Source organism: Electrona antarctica, assembly GCF_951216825.1.
Source record: "Electrona antarctica genome assembly, chromosome: 5".
Taxonomy (NCBI): Eukaryota; Metazoa; Chordata; class Actinopteri; order Myctophiformes; family Myctophidae; genus Electrona; species Electrona antarctica.
In genome coordinates this window covers 17,973,645-17,993,961 of record NC_136810.1, presented here as the reverse complement: position 1 = coordinate 17,993,961, position 20,317 = coordinate 17,973,645, and the positions used below count along the sequence as shown (strand labels likewise).

Below are 20,317 nucleotides of genomic sequence, written 5' to 3'. Positions count from 1 at the left end.
TCAACAAGTGAACCTGGCATCTGTCTACAGTAACATGCCATCTAAATTACATTTTAACCTTTGCATTTTATAAGCCTGTAAGGTCATCAAGGTATCAGTATGTTATCATATCATATCATATCATATCATATCATATCATATCATATGAGCCTGCAAGGTCATCAAGGTATCAGTATGTTATGCATGTATCTGCATGCTCTATGTAGAACCGTCTACAGTTTCACGTTTTTCTGTTGATAATGGTTAATGTTATGGTAAAATGTGTACCCACAATTTCAGAGTTACTTTACCAGTAACACATTCAAATAATATGATACAGTATCACTATAATGCAATAAATGCATCACAAATCCAACAGCTCTACAGGATTACTTTCTCTTCATTTAAATGGCAACAATTTGAAGTCCTTTAAGCCTCAGATAACTGTGGCTGCTTAGCGTGTTTACTGTTTACCACTAATACACAGTTCATCCATGCAGTGTCACGATGAGTCAGCACCATAGAGTATATATATAATAGAGACTGAACTGCGCGAAGCTCCGCCCCCCCAGCTATTCATGTCAGTGGAAGTTGCTCAGTGGCGTTTTGAAGCACCCGGAAGACTGCCGGAAGTCCCTCCCAGGACCTCAACTTTGAGGTCCTGAGTGACGTAGGGCAACCGGGCGCTCAACGTTAAAGCCCAGCTGCACGGGGTTTCCCGGTCATGAATCCACGGGTCCGCCTGTAGTCCCTCCTCCTACCACTAGGACCCAGAGCTTCAACGTTGGAAAGTCTGCCTGCCCCCTTGGTCAGCACCTGTTGTGTTTGCCTTGGGTGGAAATTCTTTTGGTTATTATGTGTGATGCACTGAATATTCGGCCGCAGAAAATATTCGGCAGACAATGGCTAAAAATGCATTTTCGGCCTATTCGGTTTGGGCCCGAATAGGCCGAAAATATATCACTGAATAGTGTATGCAATGAAAATAAATGTTTTATGGACCCATAATAGTGATTATTATTTAAGTTAAGTTTTGCCATAATCATGTCTTTTGCCATAATCGGGTAGCTTTAAGGTGTGGCCATGACAGCAATGGTAGGAAAAAAGATGTAATATTAATCATATATCGGCTATTCGGTTTTCGGCCAACTGTTTCCTATATTTGGTATTCGGTTTCGGCGAAGAATTTCCCTTTCGGTGCATCCCTATGTGTGAATGACTGTACATTTGAATATGTCCATAGTCTGGCGTTGACTTTTTCTTCTTATTTTTTACGTTACACATTTTTATGTGATTCATCAGATGTGATGTGATACACCTCAAAACTGAATGGGGGAGGCTGCCTGGAGAAACAGAACGTTCCAGGAATGTGTCGAGGTGTGCTTGAGCAAGACACTTAATAACCCCTAACTTAGGGGTAGAACGTAGATCTGTTATTTTCACTATTGTAATGTAAAATACCCACCCTCCCCCCAGCAAACCATAGCCTGTTAGCTGAACACTGTTGCTGATGCTGACTGACTGACTGACTGACACTCACTCACTCACTCACTCACTCACTCACTCACTCACTCACTCACTCACTCACTCATTCTGTCAGCTATAGTGTTTGATACGTGAATGCGTACAGAGTCCTGCCATTGCTTTGTCACTAAACACAAGTTCCTTATTGCTCTGCTCCAGTTTGTTTAGCCAGAGGCACTGAAAAGCAATGACCCTCAGAGTTATTGTTTAATAACTGTACTGTAGGCAGCATTCCAAGCATTTTTTTAGTGGCTAGCTGAAACGCTAGTGAAAATAATAACCGTCATCACAAATGTGATGACATTTGGAAATGTGGCTATGGCCATTTTTAATGAAAATGTGTAAATTTTGCCTGCATACAGGTTGTAAACCCATTTAGACCTGAGGACGATTCTACAAATGCCTTCTAAATCATGACAGTTTTCTGAAAAATACATGTCAGTGGTTCTCAAACATTTTCATGTCGAGGATGCCAAAATATATACAATATTTTGTTCCAGGGACCCTTCCAGAAGCAAACATTTGAGTTAAAAACATTCGCTCTGAAAGAGATATTCAGAGATTTGCACCACATTTTCACGATTTTTCAAAAATAGCTAAAGTATAAAAGAATGGTTAAAACACCAAAAGGGGTTCCCGTCCTAAATGGGTTTGCCTGCATATACAGTTCATCTTTGTCAGATGTGTTAGTAGACACCTTTACAAACACATTGGGGAATATATTTAGTGGTATAAGGAATGTATTCCCAGATTGTATATTGTTCTGATAATATTCCATGACTGTTGTTTTGTTTTGTTATTGTCTCCACCAGGCCGAAGGCATGGGAGAAGAATATGTTTTGCACTCTGTCAGTGTGTGCGTGTGTCCGTCCGTCCGTCCTTCCGTCCGTTACCAGCTAATCTCCGGCACCGTTGGCCCGATCCATGACAAACTTTGCACACACACTCCCTGGATGCCAACGACGAACCTCTGGCCCAAATATTCCTCAACAGCCTGTTATAGCGCCACCTTGAGGCCGATTTAGGGTTGGGGGGTCGTGGCCTGAAAAGTTTGAGAATCGGTGTGTTACTAGGATGGTGTTTGTCCGTCATAATTCTTTTTGACCCTCTGAAGCAGTTGTATCCCAAAGTGGGGTCCGGGGGTCCTTCAGGGAGTTCCAGGGGGTCCCCAGCTAAATGATAGTTTGGAACCAAATGGATCCTTTTTTTTTATAAATGTTTTTTTGTGGCTTTCGCCTTTATTTTATATATTTTATGGAGGGTAGGCTGACAGAAAATGGGGAGAGAGATGGCGGGAAGACATGCAGTAAAGGCCGTCGGGATCGGTAGTCGAAACCGTGGCACACTGCCAGACTGGATTACCAGCCAAGGTGCCTGGACCACTGAGCCATGGCCCAGGCCGCCAAATGGATCCTTATGGGTCTGTAACTCAGAGAGTGTACAAATGGAACCAAATGGACCCTAACGGGTACATTTGGTTCCATTTGTACACTCTCAGAGTTAAATTAACATTGATTTTACAATATAAATTGGGGTCCCAGAGATGGAAATGCCATTAAATGGGGCTCCGTAGACTAATGCATGTCAAACTGGGGGTCCTTGAAATTAAACTGGTTGAGAATCACTGCTAGAGCCGTCTCTTATGGGGGTCCCTGGCATGTCTTTTCAAATGGGGGGTCTGCGGGATAATTAGTGTCAATTTGGGGGTCCTTGACATGAAAAAGTTTGGGAACCATTGCTCTGAAGCACCTGTTATGGTAAATGTCCTGCAGACATCAAGAGAAAGCTCCCTGTGCTGCTGCTCAGCCTCATCTCACCTACATGTACCACAACTCATCCTGGGAAGAAGAGCTCTTTCCATAATAGCTTTTAGAGACAAGCCCCTGGCAGAATGCTCTGCCATGTGTTATAGTGGAATAGAACGATTTCCAGGACCTTCTCTGAGACCTTGCATTTCTTCAGCTGCCTGTACTTTGATAGTACAGGCATTTATTTGTCTTGCTTTGCCACTGCAGCCTCTGCGTGCAAACTCTGGTCCTGTATATCATTGGTTCTCAAAGTGGGGTCTGGGGACCCCCAGGGGTCCTTGGGGGGGATCGTGTAGCAGGGTGCCCGCATCATATTTATTTAACATTATCATCACAATCATTTTTAACCACTTTAACCATTATTTTATACTTTGGCTATTTAAAAATAGCAGATACAAGATCTGCTATTTTTGAATAACCGTAAAGTCGTTTGCAAATCTTTGAATATACTGTATATATTTGAGTGAACAGTTCTTTACTCAAATCTTCTCTTCTGTGGGGTCCCTGCCTGGCACAACATATTTTTGAGATGGAGGTTCTTGAATCGTACAATATTCTCTGACTTTTGTATCTAATTTGCTTAACCCCTGCTTGTAAAGATGAGCAGCGTTGAAATACACTAGACTAGAGCCTTTGGGCATTTGCATGTACTAGAATAGATGATGTGTGCACTGTGTGCATGCATACCTGTGGCGTTTCATTGCATTGTTATTGCATTGTTCATAATCTGTTTTTATTAGAGACTTATTGCTGGCACGACATACCATAACCCACAACATCACGGCAAAGCTTTAAAGTTTGTTTGTTACTAATGTAATCTTATCAAAGAAATCGGTTACTGTATGAACGTGTTCCGATTAAACCCCACCTTTTCTTCTTGTTGCAGCTCAAGTGGTACAAGGTTATGGCTACCGGAATCAGCGCAAATTCTCAGAGGACATCGACTGGTCCTATGCAGGTATGTCGATGTTATTCGTCCCTATAGCTGGGGCGAACTGTTTTATACCAACATTAGCAGATCTACGAGCTCACAACATGTCACAATGCGTTGCAACACGCCACAACGCGTCACAACACATTACGTTGTGAACTTGTAGATCGGCAATTTTTTGAAAAATGGAAAAATGGAAGTGTCCTATTAGTACTAAAGTCTCCTTTGATACTTCTAGTCAGCCAAGTACAGCACAGGGTTCAAATCGTTAAAATGTACAGTTGGGTGCCACCGATATTGTCCCTTATCATTTGACCCATTTAGGCCTGACCTCAAAATTTAAAAAGAATCCTTCTAAATCCTCCAGTTTTCTGAAATAAATATTTTCACGATTTTTCAAAAATAGCAGACCTACAAGCTCGTAGCGCGCCACTCGGTGGCGCGCTATGAGCTTGTAGATCTGCTATTTTTCAATAGCTAAATTATAACATAATGTTTAAAACACCAAAAGGGGTTCCCGCCCAAAATGGGTTAAGTGTCCTTTTGCGCAGATCACGCAAACCTCAGCAAAAAGAAAAGGACAATATCGATGGCCTCCAACTGTAAAAGAATAGGCTAAGGAATAATCTTAGGAATAATAAAGACGATAGGAGGCCATAAGGCTCCAGAAGAAGCTGGAGCTTTGTTTCGAGCGCAAATGTTTTTCTTTGATGTCATTTGCATGTTATGTTCCGTTACCTTCTGGGCAAAGGAAGGCACAACAGGTGGTCAGGAAATGCACTTGAAGAGCACAGCTTTGATGTGCTGATGTACAGCTGAAGGTCACTGTCCTCAAAGAAGCTGTCTTATGAAGTATTATGCGTGCGTGCGTGCGTGCGTGCGTGCGTGCGTGCGTGCGTGCGTGCGTGCGTGCGTGCGTGCGTGCGGCCATGTGTTCATGACCATACGTACATGAGTCATACTGTGACTCACAGATGATGACTATCACAGCACAGATAATCATATAGGCTACGAGGCTCCAAGTCTTTCACTTTCATCTTACTATAAAGGAATAGCATATGGAATGCCCTTCCCTGACCTCGCTACAGGATGGCCACACTGTTGTATGTTGCTTTAACCAATCTGTATGGTCTAGAAGACTAGAGAATGTTAATACATAGTGCTGTGGTTGGAAGTGGTCTCCTTACTGTTCCATTGAGACATCTACAGACCAAAGTGTGTCTCTTACAGTCTTATGCTGTGGCTCTGCCAGAGGCCAGCTGCCTATTAGTGTGCCTATAGAGCTGATCTGGCAAACATCCGGACGGATCGATGATCGATCAGAGCCATACTTGGTACGCTCACTACCACAAGCCAAACAAGTACATTTTACATTAATTATTACATTTGAATTAGAATATAAAAGTCAATGAGATTTGACACTTAGATGTGCCACCATGCCGTTGGACTGTTCAGACATCACCTCTCCATTGGGAGAGGGAGACAGTGGACATAAAACTTGTTGCTTTTACCCATTCAATCCGGTAAAGCATCCGTGTCGTTTTTAAATCTTGGGAGATATCTCCAGATATACAAGCTCACAGCCCTGCTGTGAGGTTGTAAATCTTGTACATCCTATTTTGAAAATATTTTTGTAACATTTTGTAATAATTTAGAAATGTTTTAATTCAAATCTTCTCTTCTGGTGGTCCATGGCACAAACATTTTCAGATGGGGGTCCGCGGCCAAACACAATGTGGGGGTAGCTATATGAGTATTTTAACACGTGTTGATGCTGTGTGGTCATTCAATTAGATCTGCTCTTTGTGTCTATAAATGTGTGTACGCCTGGCTCTGTGTGTAATGCCTGATTTATGCTCGTACAGCGCATTGGGCAGCAAATAGACAATTTATGAGCTCACAACGCGTGCTGTGAGCTCATTAATCTGCCATTTCTGGCGACAACAAAGTGTAAAGCAAGGAGGATTGATGCTCACATCATACACATTTAACTGCAACATGCATCTAAAACAAACTTTAGAAATGTCTCCCGGGAAATGATTATTTTACTTATAAACGTGAATACCATGCGGGCCATCATGACTAGCTTGGCTTCACAAAAGCCCTAACCCAGGGGTTCTCAACGTTTTTGGCCGGGGACCCCCGGAAATGCTTTGGCAATGTCTCGGGACCCCCGTCCCGCCCCCTCCCGACCCCCAATATAAATTGACTGCTACAATAACCTTAAACCATTTTGGGCGGGAACCCCTTTTGGTGTTTTAAGCATTGTTATAATTTAGCTATTGAAAAATAGCAGATCTACAAGCTGGCGCGCTACGAGCTTGTAGGTCTGCTATTTTTGAAAAATCGTGAAAATAAAATTTTAAAAAAAAACTTTTTTATTTATTTTTTTTAAATAATTTGGGGACCCCCTAAAATAATATGGCGACCCCCCGAGGGGTCGCGACCCACGGGTTGAGAACCCCTGCCCTAACCTATTGAGATGGTGGTTTGTTGAGGGGCGTGCGGGTGGTGGGTAAAGATGCAGGAGAATTAATAATGTCCCATTTGAAAATATAATTTAGAAAAACATTCAAGCGTTTCTTTCTGCCTCGATCCTCTCCAGATTCTATTGAACCTATTCCCAATTTCCCATTTTTTACCCCTTGTGGTCTCGTGTTAGGGATTTGCATCTGAATATGTTCTCCCCAAGCAAATGCATTTGATCTTCATGAATTTGAAGAAGTTCTGGCACGCTGGCTGGTTTGGCATTGTGTGGAGAGAGTGCTGTAAACCCAGGAAATGGCTGGTAAACAGTGGCTGGTGCCCAGCAGCTCAAAATTCAGTTATGTTACGTCTTACATCCTTTCTGTCCAACAGCAGATGGAAAGTAATACTGTAGCATCTGACAGAATGTCTGTCTGTCTGTCTGTCTGTCTGTCTGTCTGTCTGTCTGTCTGTCTGTCTGTCTGTCTGTCTGTCTGTCTGTCTGTCTGTCTGTCTGTCTGTCTGTCTGTCTGTCTGTCTGTCTGTCTGTCTGTCTGTCTCAACAGCAGATGGAAAGTAATACTGTAGCATCTGACAGAATGTCTGTCTGTCTGTCTGTCTGTCTGTCTGTCTGTCTGTCTGTCTGTCTGTCTGTCTGTCTGTCTGTCTGTCTGTCTGTCTGTCTGTCTGTCTGTCTGTCTGTCTGTCTGTCTAATGAAATATTGCCATGCTATATACATTGCCAGTGCTAAATTATAGCTGTCAAGGTATAATATTTGTGATGAGAGAGATGAAAGTGAGTGCCAAATAGCAGTGTTTTCATCAATCAACACGACGCACCAGTAGCAAATGTAACACTGACTTCTCCTCTCATTCTTTGGCTTTGATTGGGGAAGACTAAGTATGCATGAGGCAGGGCATCATGGACTGTAGGGCAGATCTCCAATTAATTTGCCAGGATTTTGCATCCTGATTTTGAGCTTCGGTTTGGGGCAAGTAGTGGGGAGTATAGTGAGTACTAGTACCTTGAGGAGCTAAAGGCAAACCGCAACTATATATTTGTGTAAATCAGAAGTCTTCTCAATCAAACAGTAAGCTAGATTCAGATTCAGATTCACTTTATTGTCATTAGAAATGGTACAAACATGTACTGTAGAAGAAACGTGTGCACGGAAGCTCCAATACAATAAAAACCTGATATAAAGACAAACACTCAACAAACCATAAAAGACAAGAATATTAATATTATTAATAATTAAAGTGCATAGTGGAAAGTACAGACTAGAGGGTTATTATCACGTTGTACTGTTACTTAAGTTTTAATTTCCCTGTAGCCACGCCCGAGATAGCTAGATTAATTTACCTTTGCACACGTAGCCATGCCCCAAATCCCGAGATTTGTTAAATTAGCGTTTATCCAGAGTTAAATATTTTAGCTCCGTTGCTAGCCAAGGCTAGTGTCCATGTAAGAAACAGCCAAAATCCCAGTGTGCACGTGCGTTCACGCATGCACGCCGCCTATAGTGACATTATGGCTCATAATGAGATAAAATACCATGATTAAAATGTTAATTCGGCCTTGGCCGTGGCTCAGCAGTCCAGGCACCTTGGCTGGTAATCCAGTCTGGCAGTGTGCCGCTCTCTCCCCATGTCAGCCTGTCAGCCTACTGTCTATCCCTCTATAAAAAAAATATAAAATAAAGGCGAAAGCCACAAAAAAAACATTTAAAACGTTAATTCGAGCTCCCGTTGAACAAAACAATAATCGGGGGGCTAGTAGCCCTCTGTGGCTAGACCACGACCACAACCACCAGACCACGGTGTATGAGTAATTTGAGGGTAGACGTAGACCTTACTGTATCAACAAGACCTCTTCTTCTCTGCTCATGTTGCAAATTCAGCTGGCACTCGCCACCTACCGCACCTACCGCCCCCTGGTGCTTAACGTGTTAAAAGGAGTTTTATAGTTTTTTGTTTTGTTTTGTTTGTTTTGTTTCAGAGCTTTGACAGCCGCAGGGAGAGAACTCATTGGGAGCCTTTATAAGCCCTGGTCTTTGAGAAACCTTCATTCCATCAACCACCTTTTTGTCACCTGTCAGGTGCCTCCGCCCTCAGCGCGTAGGAGTCAGTGTTGTTTTTGACAGACATTTCTATTTTAGTTTAGTCATAGTCTTTGGAATGAAACTTAATTTAGTTTTAGTCATATTTTAGTCAGCTGGAATGTTTTAGTGTTAGTCTAGTTTTAGTCCACTAAATGTAATAAGATTTTAGTCGACTAAATCTGCAGTTCATTTAGTTGACAAAAAAATATTTTGGTGGCCCATCGTAATGGCTCATTTTACACTTACACTTAGCACAATAGCTGATCTACAAGCGCGTTGTGAGCTACATCACCAAGGTTAATGTAATGAAGGAAAGGACATGTACCACACTTCCTTCAGATTCCTCCCACTGGGAGGGAGGCAAACTGGAGCTGAATGTTCAATGGAATGCATTGAGAGGTGGGCGGATGGATGGACAAGCATAATAAACACTATTTATGAATGATTTATACCAGGGGTCTTCAACAGGGTGTCCGGGACCCCTAGGGTCAAAGCCGTAAATCACCGATCTACAAGCGAGGCGTTGTGAGCTTGTAGATCTGCTATTTTTGGGGTGTAGAGGGACAAAAGAGCAGACCATGAGGGAGTAAGTGGTTAACTGTCACTAATTGACAGAGCTGTCAAACAAGTCTACGAAGATATCTGATCTGAAATCTATGAAAATGTTAAATCTGCAACACAATTGTATACAAAAATATATAGTTGGGGTCCCTGCTTCATCTCTCTTTCTCTCTCTCTCTCTGTCTCTCTCTCTCTCTCTCTCTCTCTCTCTCTCTGTGTCTCTCTCTCTCTCTCTCTCTCTCTCTCTCTCTCTCTCTCTCTCTATCTCTCTCTCTCTCTCTCTCTCTCTCTCTCAGCTAAAGGGTCCTTGGCCTGGCTGAAAAACGTTGAAGAGGATTTATACATTCTCAGAATTACAGACCCATAAGAGTCAATTTGGACCCCGCCTGGACCCGATGTTGAGAACTGAGTGGTCTTACCCCGACCCCTCCCCATCCCCCCTCTTAGCTATGTGGGCATCACATCAGACAGAATGTGGGTGACATGGTGGTCATGAGGGGGGAGGCTGTCACGCACAGTAGGGTAGCTGTGGGGCACAGACAGGCGGACAGTGGACACAGACAGGCAGAAGGAGAGCATTGTTTCGCCAAACCGACTTTGCCCACTCCTAACGCCACCCCAATGATACCCCACCCCCGACCTCCGTCTACCCTCCCCTGCCCCCGCCGTTCTGCGAGAAAACACCCTCTGACCCTTACTGTCTGTATGACACAAAACACAAATATCCCACAACCGCTCAGCCGTAGCCTGCTGTTAGGATTTAAGACCCAAATATAAGCTGTTAACTTCAAATCATGATGCAAAGGTCCCCTTTGGTATGGAAGTACCTCAGGGTCATAGGAAAATATAGAGACGGGTTAGATCAGCCTTAATTTCTGAAATATACACGTTTTTAAAAATGGCTGCCACCATTTACAGCAATACAGCAGAACCAATATTGTTGCTTCTGTTAACACTTACTGTATGATGCTGCCAGAGTTTTTCAGAATAAAGGCACCAGAGTGCCAAGCAGATGGGCAGATTTTTACTCTGAATAGCCCTACCTTCCATTTCCCCCCAAAACTGGGAGGTACAGTATAATGTTCATACAGTGTGGCGGCTGTGGCTCAGGAGGTAGAGCAGGTCGTCCAATGATCCATGGGTCAGCGGTTCGAATCCCGGCTCCTCCTGTCTACATGTCGAAGTGTCCTTGGGCAAGACACTGAACCCCAAATTGCTCCCGATGTGCTGGTTGGTACCTTGCATGGCTTCCGCCGCAATCGGTGTATGAATGGGTGAATGTAATGCACAATCTATGTAAAGCGCCTTGGATAAAGGCGCTATATAAATGCACCATTTACCATTTAATGTTCCATTACTACCTCGCACTTTCATGCTGTTTGGATTTTGGCGATTCACACTTTCTACTGTGGCCTTAGCGGCCTCCTCAAGGATAGTTTTTCTTTTGTTTACTTTTATATTATTATAATTTTCACCTAGATGTTTTTTTTTTTGCAATCTCTCTGAGAGTCTTAATCAAAGTATCCGATCGGCTTTCATGGTCATTGGAGTTTGGCGATTCACGCTTATCTCCTTCGACTGACATCTCTTTGAACATCTAGAATTCAGAAATACAAATATCCCAGGAGGCAAGCTAATTCTCTGTGAGATGACATGAACGTATAATAGCCTATTGGTCTTTTAACACAATACGTAACTATGATAGTCAATAAGTAACTAACTATGATAGTTATTTTCAATGACATCACCCCTCCAAACTAGGAATTCTGGTGCAATCATTAACCCATTCTGTGCGGGAACCCCTTTTGGTGTTTTAAGCATTATGTTATGCTTTAGCTATTGAAAAATAGCAGACCTACAAGCTCGGTGCCGCGCTACGAGCTTCTACGTAGGTCTGCTATTTTAGAGAAATCATGAAAATGTAGTGCAAATCTTTGAATATATATTCTTTCAGAGCGAACATTTTTAACTCAAATCTTTGCTTCTGGGGGTCCCTGGAACATATTTTCAGATGGGGGTCGGCAGCCAATTTTCATAATAATCTTGGGGGTCCTTGACATGAAATAGTTTGAGAATAACTGACACATTTTTTTAGAAGGCATTTGTAGAATCGTCCTCTGGTCTAAAGTGATGAGGCAAGAGGAGTTGTAGACTATTCAAGGTGGTGATAGATATGCTGCATAATATCATGGGGGAAAGTACGTATAGGCACACACACACACACACACACACACACACACACACACACACACACACACACACACACACACACACACACACACACACACACACACACACACACACACACACACAGATCGGTGGTACGGTAGTTCTGCCAATGAACTCAGGGATTAGACCATAGTTGATTTTTTTTATTCTACCTGGATGTCCCAACTCCAACAATTCCAAGTGCTTGTAAGGGTCACAGGGTGGGGGCATCCCCACCTGAAAAGGTTGAGAACCACTGATGTAGATCACTGAGACGAGTCCGTTTCATTAGTCCGACGCCTTGTTATTCCGACATTACTTACCATTACTTACCATTACTTACCATTACTCACCCCTAACCATAACAGGGTGAGTCTTAGCCGGCCACGTTACGTTGGACTAATGTGCAGTCCTCGACTCCTCCAGTGAGACATCATTTCCTGGGTCATCTGTAGCTGTATTTGGCATATGGTTTATGGTTTGTATCCAGTTTCATGTACGATACTGTACTTTTATTATTATCGATTTTTATGATTTTAACTATTTTTGGCAGGGGGGGCGGGAGCATTTGAACATGGAGAAAAATGTGTCTTTTTTTATTCCACAATAAAAGAAAGACCTATCTATTTCAGGATGATTAACTCTGTTCCAGACCCCTATGGATACAAGCCTCCTCTCATCTGGCTATGAGCCACTAGTCTATCGTTTTATCTCCCTGCCTCCAAAATAAACTTTGGCCAGATAATACAGTAAAACCCTCTCTCCGGTATACCTCGCATATCTGCAGGAGGAGGTCTGCCTGTCAGGGACCAAAAATCTTGAAGGGAAAAGTGTGTAAACAGCTTTTCATGGCAGATGAATCATGGATCCCTCTGCCCCTTTGAACTGACAGAGAACTAGCTTAAACATATGTTTCTTCTTTTTCTTGGCTTTTATCTACAGCGCACAATAATGTGTTCATCCTTCAACTAGTGAACGCCTCTGGGATAATACCTGTGAACAATAGCAGGAGGACTGAGTAATTGTTTTTCTTTCTCCTTTTTTCTGTGGTGCGTGCCATTCGTTTTGGCAATAGCTCAATATCAGTTATCTTATAGCAGACATTTGTACAGTTGAGACCAATTATGGACCGACCAAGTCCACTAAGTGATTCTAGAACTTTTTCATTATTTAAAATAAATAAATAAATTAATTTAACTTTTTTTTTTTAAATGTTTGCCTGAAAGTGGTTAATAAAGATATGTGAAAATAATTATCTACAGTCGTATCTATACTGTGTATCACATGTCACATGTACATGCATGGCAGTGGATTGAGATGCCGATTTTAAAATCAGATTAATGTCAAATGTTCGGCCGTGGAGAACAAAATGCAGAAAATAACTAACTGAAGTTTAATGTAAATACTATAGGGGTGGCAATTGCCACAAATATTGCCGCTGCTTATCATCAGCATAATAATAATGGTCATCATAACCTTTGTAAAACAAATTGAGGGACAGGCCCTCATTTAAAATGTAGTTAGTAGGACTCCTACTGGACTGGTTGACATTGACAACACGTAGTGCTGCCTGAAGCTCAAATGCAGGGTTTCAATCCTGGGTTAGGATAACATAAATGTCACGGATAACAGTTTTAACTCACTAAAACTGGGAAAGCATCCGTGTCATTTTAGATTTTTGCTATAATACTGTATATACGTACGTGTATACATCATACTTTTTTTTTTTACTTCAGAAAACTCTTAGGATTTAGAATGTTGGTTTAGAACAATAGAAGATATAAAAGCTCAAAGCGCGTCACACAAGCTTGTATATATCTGCTATTCTTGAACATTTTTCAATCATTCTGAACACAACTCTTCTCTTCCCTGCCCTGGCACAAAACATTTCAATCATTCTGAACACAACTCTTCTCTTCCCTGCCCTGGCACAAAACATTTTCAGATGGAGCTTTTGTCCGCACGGCCAAATACTGTACATACTGTATCATTTTGGCATAAAAAAGTTTGAGAACCACTGAGTTAGAAGTCATTAATAGAATCGGCCTCAGGTCTTAACGGGTTAACACTACGTTTTTTTTCTTTACTCCTTACTTGTGCGTGCGTGCGTGCGTGCGTGCGTGCGTGCGTGCGTGCGTGCGTGCGTGCGTGCGTGTGTGTGCGTGTATGTGTGTGTGTGCGTGCGTGTATGTGTGTGTGCGCGTGCACGTGCACGTGCATGAGTGTGTGTGTGTGACTGTGTGTGGTTTCGCCCTGTCGTCCTGGTAGCCTGCCAGCTGAAAGAGATGAGGTGGTAAAGTGTGCAGTCAGTCAGTGCATGTGTTTCCATGTTTCCATCAGCCATTGACATGCTAATAATGGCCCTGACCTAAAAGCCTATCTGGCCTCATTTAGTCTCTTTTGTGCTCTGGCTGGAGGTCGGTTTTACCTCAAGCCTGCAAATGAGCCACTTTATGACCTGATCTGGTCTCCCTGTTTTGCATTGGGTATGTCATTATAGAAGGAAAAAAGTCCAAAGATTTCCCCAAACAATCATAGTAGCCTATTATGGTCTCTGTCAGGTGGAAACCACGATGTTCAAAACTGTTACTTTTCAGGATTCATGTAGAAATATAAGGCCTGCGCGCAGAAACGCGTCTGTTTGGTTTGACTGCTGCTGTGGATCCTAAATCATTATTAAACAAGACTTTCTAAGACTACTACAGAGAGTGCGGCTTGTATATTCCTTTCTACGTATTTGTATCTGAATCTGCGCCCACTATATCCCCTGAACTCTTCCAGACTGTCCTTGAGTCGAGCGAGCCTTTCCCTTGAAGTAAGGCTAAATCATGCATGCCAACCTGTGTTGATCCTCGCCGAGCACAAGATGTCTCAATAGAAAAGCGGGGAGCCCAAATAAACCCATCGCAGTAGTGTCAGATACAATATATTGTATTCACTATTAACATAATCTAGATTGGGCACATTAACATTTTATTCACCCAAAAAATAAATAGATTGTAGTTTTCAAGTGTTAACACTCCATCTTCCCATTGGCTGTGACATATAGTACATTGTTGTATACCAGTGTAACAACAGGACTGTGCATAGTACTACAACCAGTTGCATGGAGGGAAAAAAAAAGAAAACTGGGACAATTGACCAAAATGTGCTAAATTAGCCTCATGGTGAGCTTTTACTTTGAGCAATTTTCCGAGTGGTCTGGTTCAGTGTGTCAGACAAGGAAACTAGAGTCAAATTATCGCTTGGATGTTGGGCTAAATGGAACCACATGTAGCCTACAACGTTTGAGCAGTGTTGCCATGTCCGCTTATTATAAGCAACTTTGTAAAGTCGGCAGTAAATATTGGTAGTTGCTCCTTTTGGGCTTGATTTCATAGACGTGGTTGCTAAATGTGGCAACACTGCGTGTGAGCCCATGGGGTGAGGTGGTACACATTATGCCCTGCAGATGGTAGCGCCCCCATGTGACCATCAATCTGTTGAGGTGTTGACAGCCGAGCGTCAACTCCGACTGACGGGACAAAATCACAAGCAGATGGTAGCACATAGTGTTGCCAGATTTCTGCCAGAGAAATAAGGAATCAGGTCTATGAAAACAAGCCCAAAAGAAGCGACTATTATGAGCACCATATGCACTTGAAGTCCAAGTCCAAGGTACTGTAGAAGGGCTCGTCTGTGCTCACCAGGGCAGGGACGTGCAGAGAGTGTTAGAGAGGCAGGGGCTGACATCCCGTAAGAGGGCACTTTTAGACAAAAATAGCAAATAGCAGATCTACAAGCTCACAACGTGTCACGCTGCGGCGCGTTGAGAGCTTGTAGATCAGCTATTTTCGGGGCGCAACCCAGCACTCTTTAGCTAGTGGAGATGCAGTGTACGACATGGATTTCTAAACAAATGTGTTCAACGCGAAATGCTGCGTTCAAGTTCGGGATACTTCGGAAAAAAATGAATTCTCCTGAATGCTGCTTCCGGCATGGCATGGAAAGGAGTGGCATTTGCATTTCTTTCACCATAGTAAATGTATGCATTCGTGGTCTGGAGAGGGCAGTAGTTTTACAGAAGGGTAAAAGGGCTGAAGCCCCCTTTGATGTCTATGTGTGCACGTCCCTGCAACAGGGACAACTTGCATCAGAGAAAATAATAATATCTGGACACTTCAGGAGAGACTTGACTGGTCTGTGTTTATTGTGTTGCAGGGGTGACTGATGTTTTCACTTTTGTCTTCCTCAAATTCAAACAGAACAAAGAACAGAGGGGAGGGTATATACTGCATATAACCTCCCCCTTGATGAATTCTGCATAGAAAAAATAGTGAGCAAAATAATATTCAATATATAAAATTGAATAAGTACATGAATATATACATGTAAGTATGTATACATGGCGGATCTACTATCTGTGATGCGATGTGTTTGTAGATCTGTTATTTTCAAAAAATCTTGCAAAAACAAAACAACAAATAATACACAAATCTGGTACGGCGGTCTCTGACACCAAATATTTTCAGATGGGGGGGTCTGCACTATACAGAGCTGTACCAATGCACTATACCGGTTGTGAGCTACAAGCCTACAACCGCTGTGAGCTTGTAGGTCTGCTATTACCGCTGTACAACACCGTCGTACGACAAATTCAAGGTGTTCATTCAAAACATCAGACAATATGAGCAGAACAGGAAGTCCTTCAGTCATAACCCAGCATGTTTTCCAGATTGCTTTTTCAGCAGAGCGCCAAATGCCAATAGTGGACTAAGATTAGATCATTTTGGCAAGTCAATGGGTTGATGAATGAGTGGCATTGTTTTGTCCCCTTTGAAGGGCAACTGACTCTCAAAAAGCTAGGGGATGAATTCAATCTTTTATTATGTGAGACAAGTTCACTGTAACACTGACTTTCCGTGTAGGATTTTGCGGTTTCCTGCATCCAATATTCTGTCAAATAAGAACAAATGGACTTTTCTTTTTGGGAGCAGTAGGCCTATATGATTGAATATAGCTCTGGGCTATATTTGGGTGGCACTGTTTAAGAAACCAGTTAAAAATACATGTGAGAACATTTGTTTTCAATAATGCTACAGAGTAGACCCACCTGGAGGTGGTTAGCTTATTTGCTTGTTAGCCAAAGTAGCACACCTGCAACCTTCCTGTGTTTAAAAGGAGAGACGTGGGGGACGTTTTTTGACCGAATGTCACCCTGTTGTTTTGAACATTGTGTTGGAGAGTGTAAAAAGTAAAAACAGTGACCTTTTCTTGTGTGTCAAAGTGCAGTAAAGGTCTCGCTTGCTTAGTAGGTAAACTGGTTATGGATCGACTGTGCTTCCAAATACAAAAGAGCAGAAAAAAAGAAACTAGGCGGATATTCGTTTGTTCTTTTATTGCTTTAGTTCTCGAGTTGCTAAGAAACCAGTGTCTCTGTGCCAAATGATTCAGGGTAACTGCAAGGTGTTTGATGTTAGATGATATTCATGATGGAGTGAAACGGGAAATTAGGTGAGTTTGAAAGCTAAGTTCTTTAGTTAGAGCGCGTCCCACATTGGCTCTAATGCCAGCAAGTCCCGAATAATGTCTCACAAAAGCCCCACAAAAAAAGAAAAAGGATAACATTCATTGATTGATTGATCGATTGATCAATTGATTGAATACATTATTTATTAGTCAAAAATGTAAACAGCACGTGGTACAGACAGACATTAACATTAAAGGGATAACACAAAAAAGTCCTGGGGACGTGTTTCCATTGTGGTCCGACTCCTATATTCAATTCATCAACATAGCTTCAAATTTACAGTGCAGTTTGACCCAATAGTTTTTGAGATATGGCTTATAGAAAAATGTCTTGCACCAGTAGTAGAACAAAGAGCTAGCAGAGCAAACAGCAGGGGGCGCTGTTTGCTTATTGGGCCATGTCTGCTTATTATTATTATTATTATTGTTATTGTTATTGTTATTGTTATTGTTATTGATATTGATATTGTTATTGTTATTGTTATTATTATTATTATTTGGGCTTGTTTCTAAAGTGTAGTTTTATTGTGTTTTCATGCCATCATTCTTGTCCATATGCTGTGTCATTTTTTATGTTGTACTGTAATTGACGGTACTATTATAATATATTTTATTCTTTATTCTGGTCACTTCCTGTAGGCTGTGTTTAGATTTGTTTACCCTTTTGCAATGTTATATTGTGTTTGGTTTGCAGTAAATTAAGCATTTTCCTGCACCATTGTACCACCTTACCCTCGACTTCCGTAAAGTATTGTAATTTAACAGTTGGCCTTAGTGCCACTATTAGCTCCATTCTATGAGTTCTTGGCTAGACACCACTCTACTCAGCCTTACTGCATAGATGGTGGTGGGTGTGTCAGTTTAATTACCCTCATTGCAAAAACGGCTTGTTCATTCATTTTCAAACTCGCCCCTATGTGTATATAACACGCCTACTTTGATGTTGTATCCATACCTGACGAAGACGCGTTTGGGGTTGAAACGTTGTCATCCTATATCCTTAATAAAACTACCTCTGGGAGTTGCTAACAGTGTGCGTGCCTTCCCCTTTCCTAGTTGTAAATGTGGGCTTGTTTCTAAAGTGTAGTTGTTGTTTTTTGGCTTGTTTCTAAAGTGTAGTTGTTTATTTGGGCTTGTTTCTAAAGTGTAGTTGATTATTTGGGCTTGTTTATAAAGTGTAGTTGATTATTTGGGCTTGTTTGTAAAGTGTAGTTGTTTATGGAGAGTTGATAACCAAATGGACCCTTGATTGATTGATTGATTGATTTTTTTAATTTTATTTCACAGTATGCAGAATGGGTACAAAAACGGTTACTTTGTGGACGATCCATGATAATGCATTACACTTATTTACAACAGAACATTTAAATACGTACAAATATACACTTCTATAAAAAACAAACAGGAAATCATCATATACAGAAAGTAACAAAGGGAAAAAACATGTACAGTATGGGGAGAAAGAGGTGGTGGGGAGCTCAGAATTAATTTACAGGGGCCAGTTTTGAATTGCAGCCGTCTGTCTGTACCTCACAATGCAATAATCACACAATCGAGGCCTCTTTAACTCACCAACCATGATTATTATTTTTTGCCAGGAACCCTAAACCAAAAGCACTGGGCGAAGAAGTATCCGTCTTGCAGCAATGCCAAGCAGTCACCCATCGACATCGAGGAGGACCTGGCTCAGGTGAAGCTGCAGTACCAAAAGTTAACGTTCGATGGCTGGGAGAACGAGACGTCCGATAGAACCACCATGAAGAACGACGGGAAGACGGGTAAGAGACCAGCGCTGTCTCACCCACCAAATCAGTCATAACACATGTGACCAAATGTCAACATGTGACTTGAAGGGGGGGGGGTGCAAAAATGTGTTGACTTTTGAGGAATCCAAAACAGGACTTTGCAACGTTCAGCATGGTGACTCGCTCGTCTAAGCTTGCTTGCCGGTGCCTCCTCTGTGGCTCAAGTGCGCTTGAGACGGCTCGCCTCTGTTGTTTTAACTGTTTTTATTGTCGGACCGTCAAAAACACTGAGAACTGGACCAAAAAGTCCCAAAGAGCCCAAAAAGTCAACGTGCCTATTTTCCACAGTTTGACGTTTGGTCAGTAAGTCACAATATATATGACTTTTGGGGGTGAGACAGTGTTGGACAACTTCACAACGTCACCGACACCTGCTCATATTAATGATGTCATTGCAGTAATTACTCTGATATATAGACCTCAAACCCACACTTAGGCAGACATCACTTAGCAGTTAGCAAACACTTCAAATATGTGTACCGGTACATAAGTGACTGTGTCGATGCAGGTGTGTGGTGGGGTGGGTTTAGAAATGAATAGGAGAAAATGTATAGAACAAAAACAGTTGTTCAATATATTTGTTTACAGATTCATTCAGAATGAACATAAATGGCTTCATTCAGTGACTACAATGTCAACCTGCATAGTGCATTCTTCCACCCGAATAACCCACACTCCTTTTTTTTGTCCACTTTGTCCTTTCTTTTCCTCCATCCATTGCATCCCAAAGTGTTATCTTTCAGTCGTGTAGTAAGACCGTTTTGGCCTACATTGGAAAACCTAGGGTCAATCATGATTCATGCCACATACAGTAGCATGCTAGTCTACTCTGGGATATACCATTACCGGTTCTTTATCTGTGAGAGTTCAAGGTCTTTTGTGGATTCTTCTCTTAAGTGGCATGAAATACAATAGCCAACAATGTGCGTTCAAGGTAATTGTTCAGTGAAATTGTATACCACAGAAGAGCTTGCCTGCTGAGGAGTCTAAAGTCACCAGGCAAGTCCAGTGTTTCAAAGTCAGCAAAGAGAGATCACTGACGCATTCAGCTCAGTTTAGCCCTTCTTTATACTGTAGACAGAGCATGGGGTTCTCAAGCCTGTGAATCTATTCTAGAAGCTCACAACGGCTGGTGTTGCGAGGCATAGATCTGCGAGTTTCACAATATTTATCTGTGGAACCAAGTCAAACTAAATATAATGCCACTCGAACTCCTACAAAGTGCTTGTCAGAGTGGGGAGACCCTGGGTGGGTGTTCCCTGATTTTGCTTAGCATGCTGCTTAGCAAAATGTAGGGAAAATCTTAAGAGCTAAGTTTAACTGTATTCCATTATGACGTGAGTGTCCCTGACTGAATTATAAACCTGAGTACTGTACAGTATCAAACAAACGAAAAACAAAGTTTGAAAGTGTGTGCATATACAG

The 20,317-nt window shown here is 42.0% G+C and overlaps 1 protein-coding gene across 1 annotated transcript in view; it reads left to right on the top strand.

Annotated features, from left to right (window-relative positions):
* The window catches only part of ptprz1a (protein tyrosine phosphatase receptor type Z1a), a 110,354-nt gene that overhangs the window by 40,869 nt on the left and 49,168 nt on the right, over nucleotides 1–20,317 (top strand). Inside the window, exons 2-3 of the mRNA XM_079502218.1 lie at nucleotides 4,198–4,269; nucleotides 18,686–18,865. Coding sequence (XP_079358344.1) covers nucleotides 4,198–4,269; nucleotides 18,686–18,865 — 252 coding nt within the window. The remainder of the gene's footprint in view (nucleotides 1–4,197; nucleotides 4,270–18,685; nucleotides 18,866–20,317) is intronic.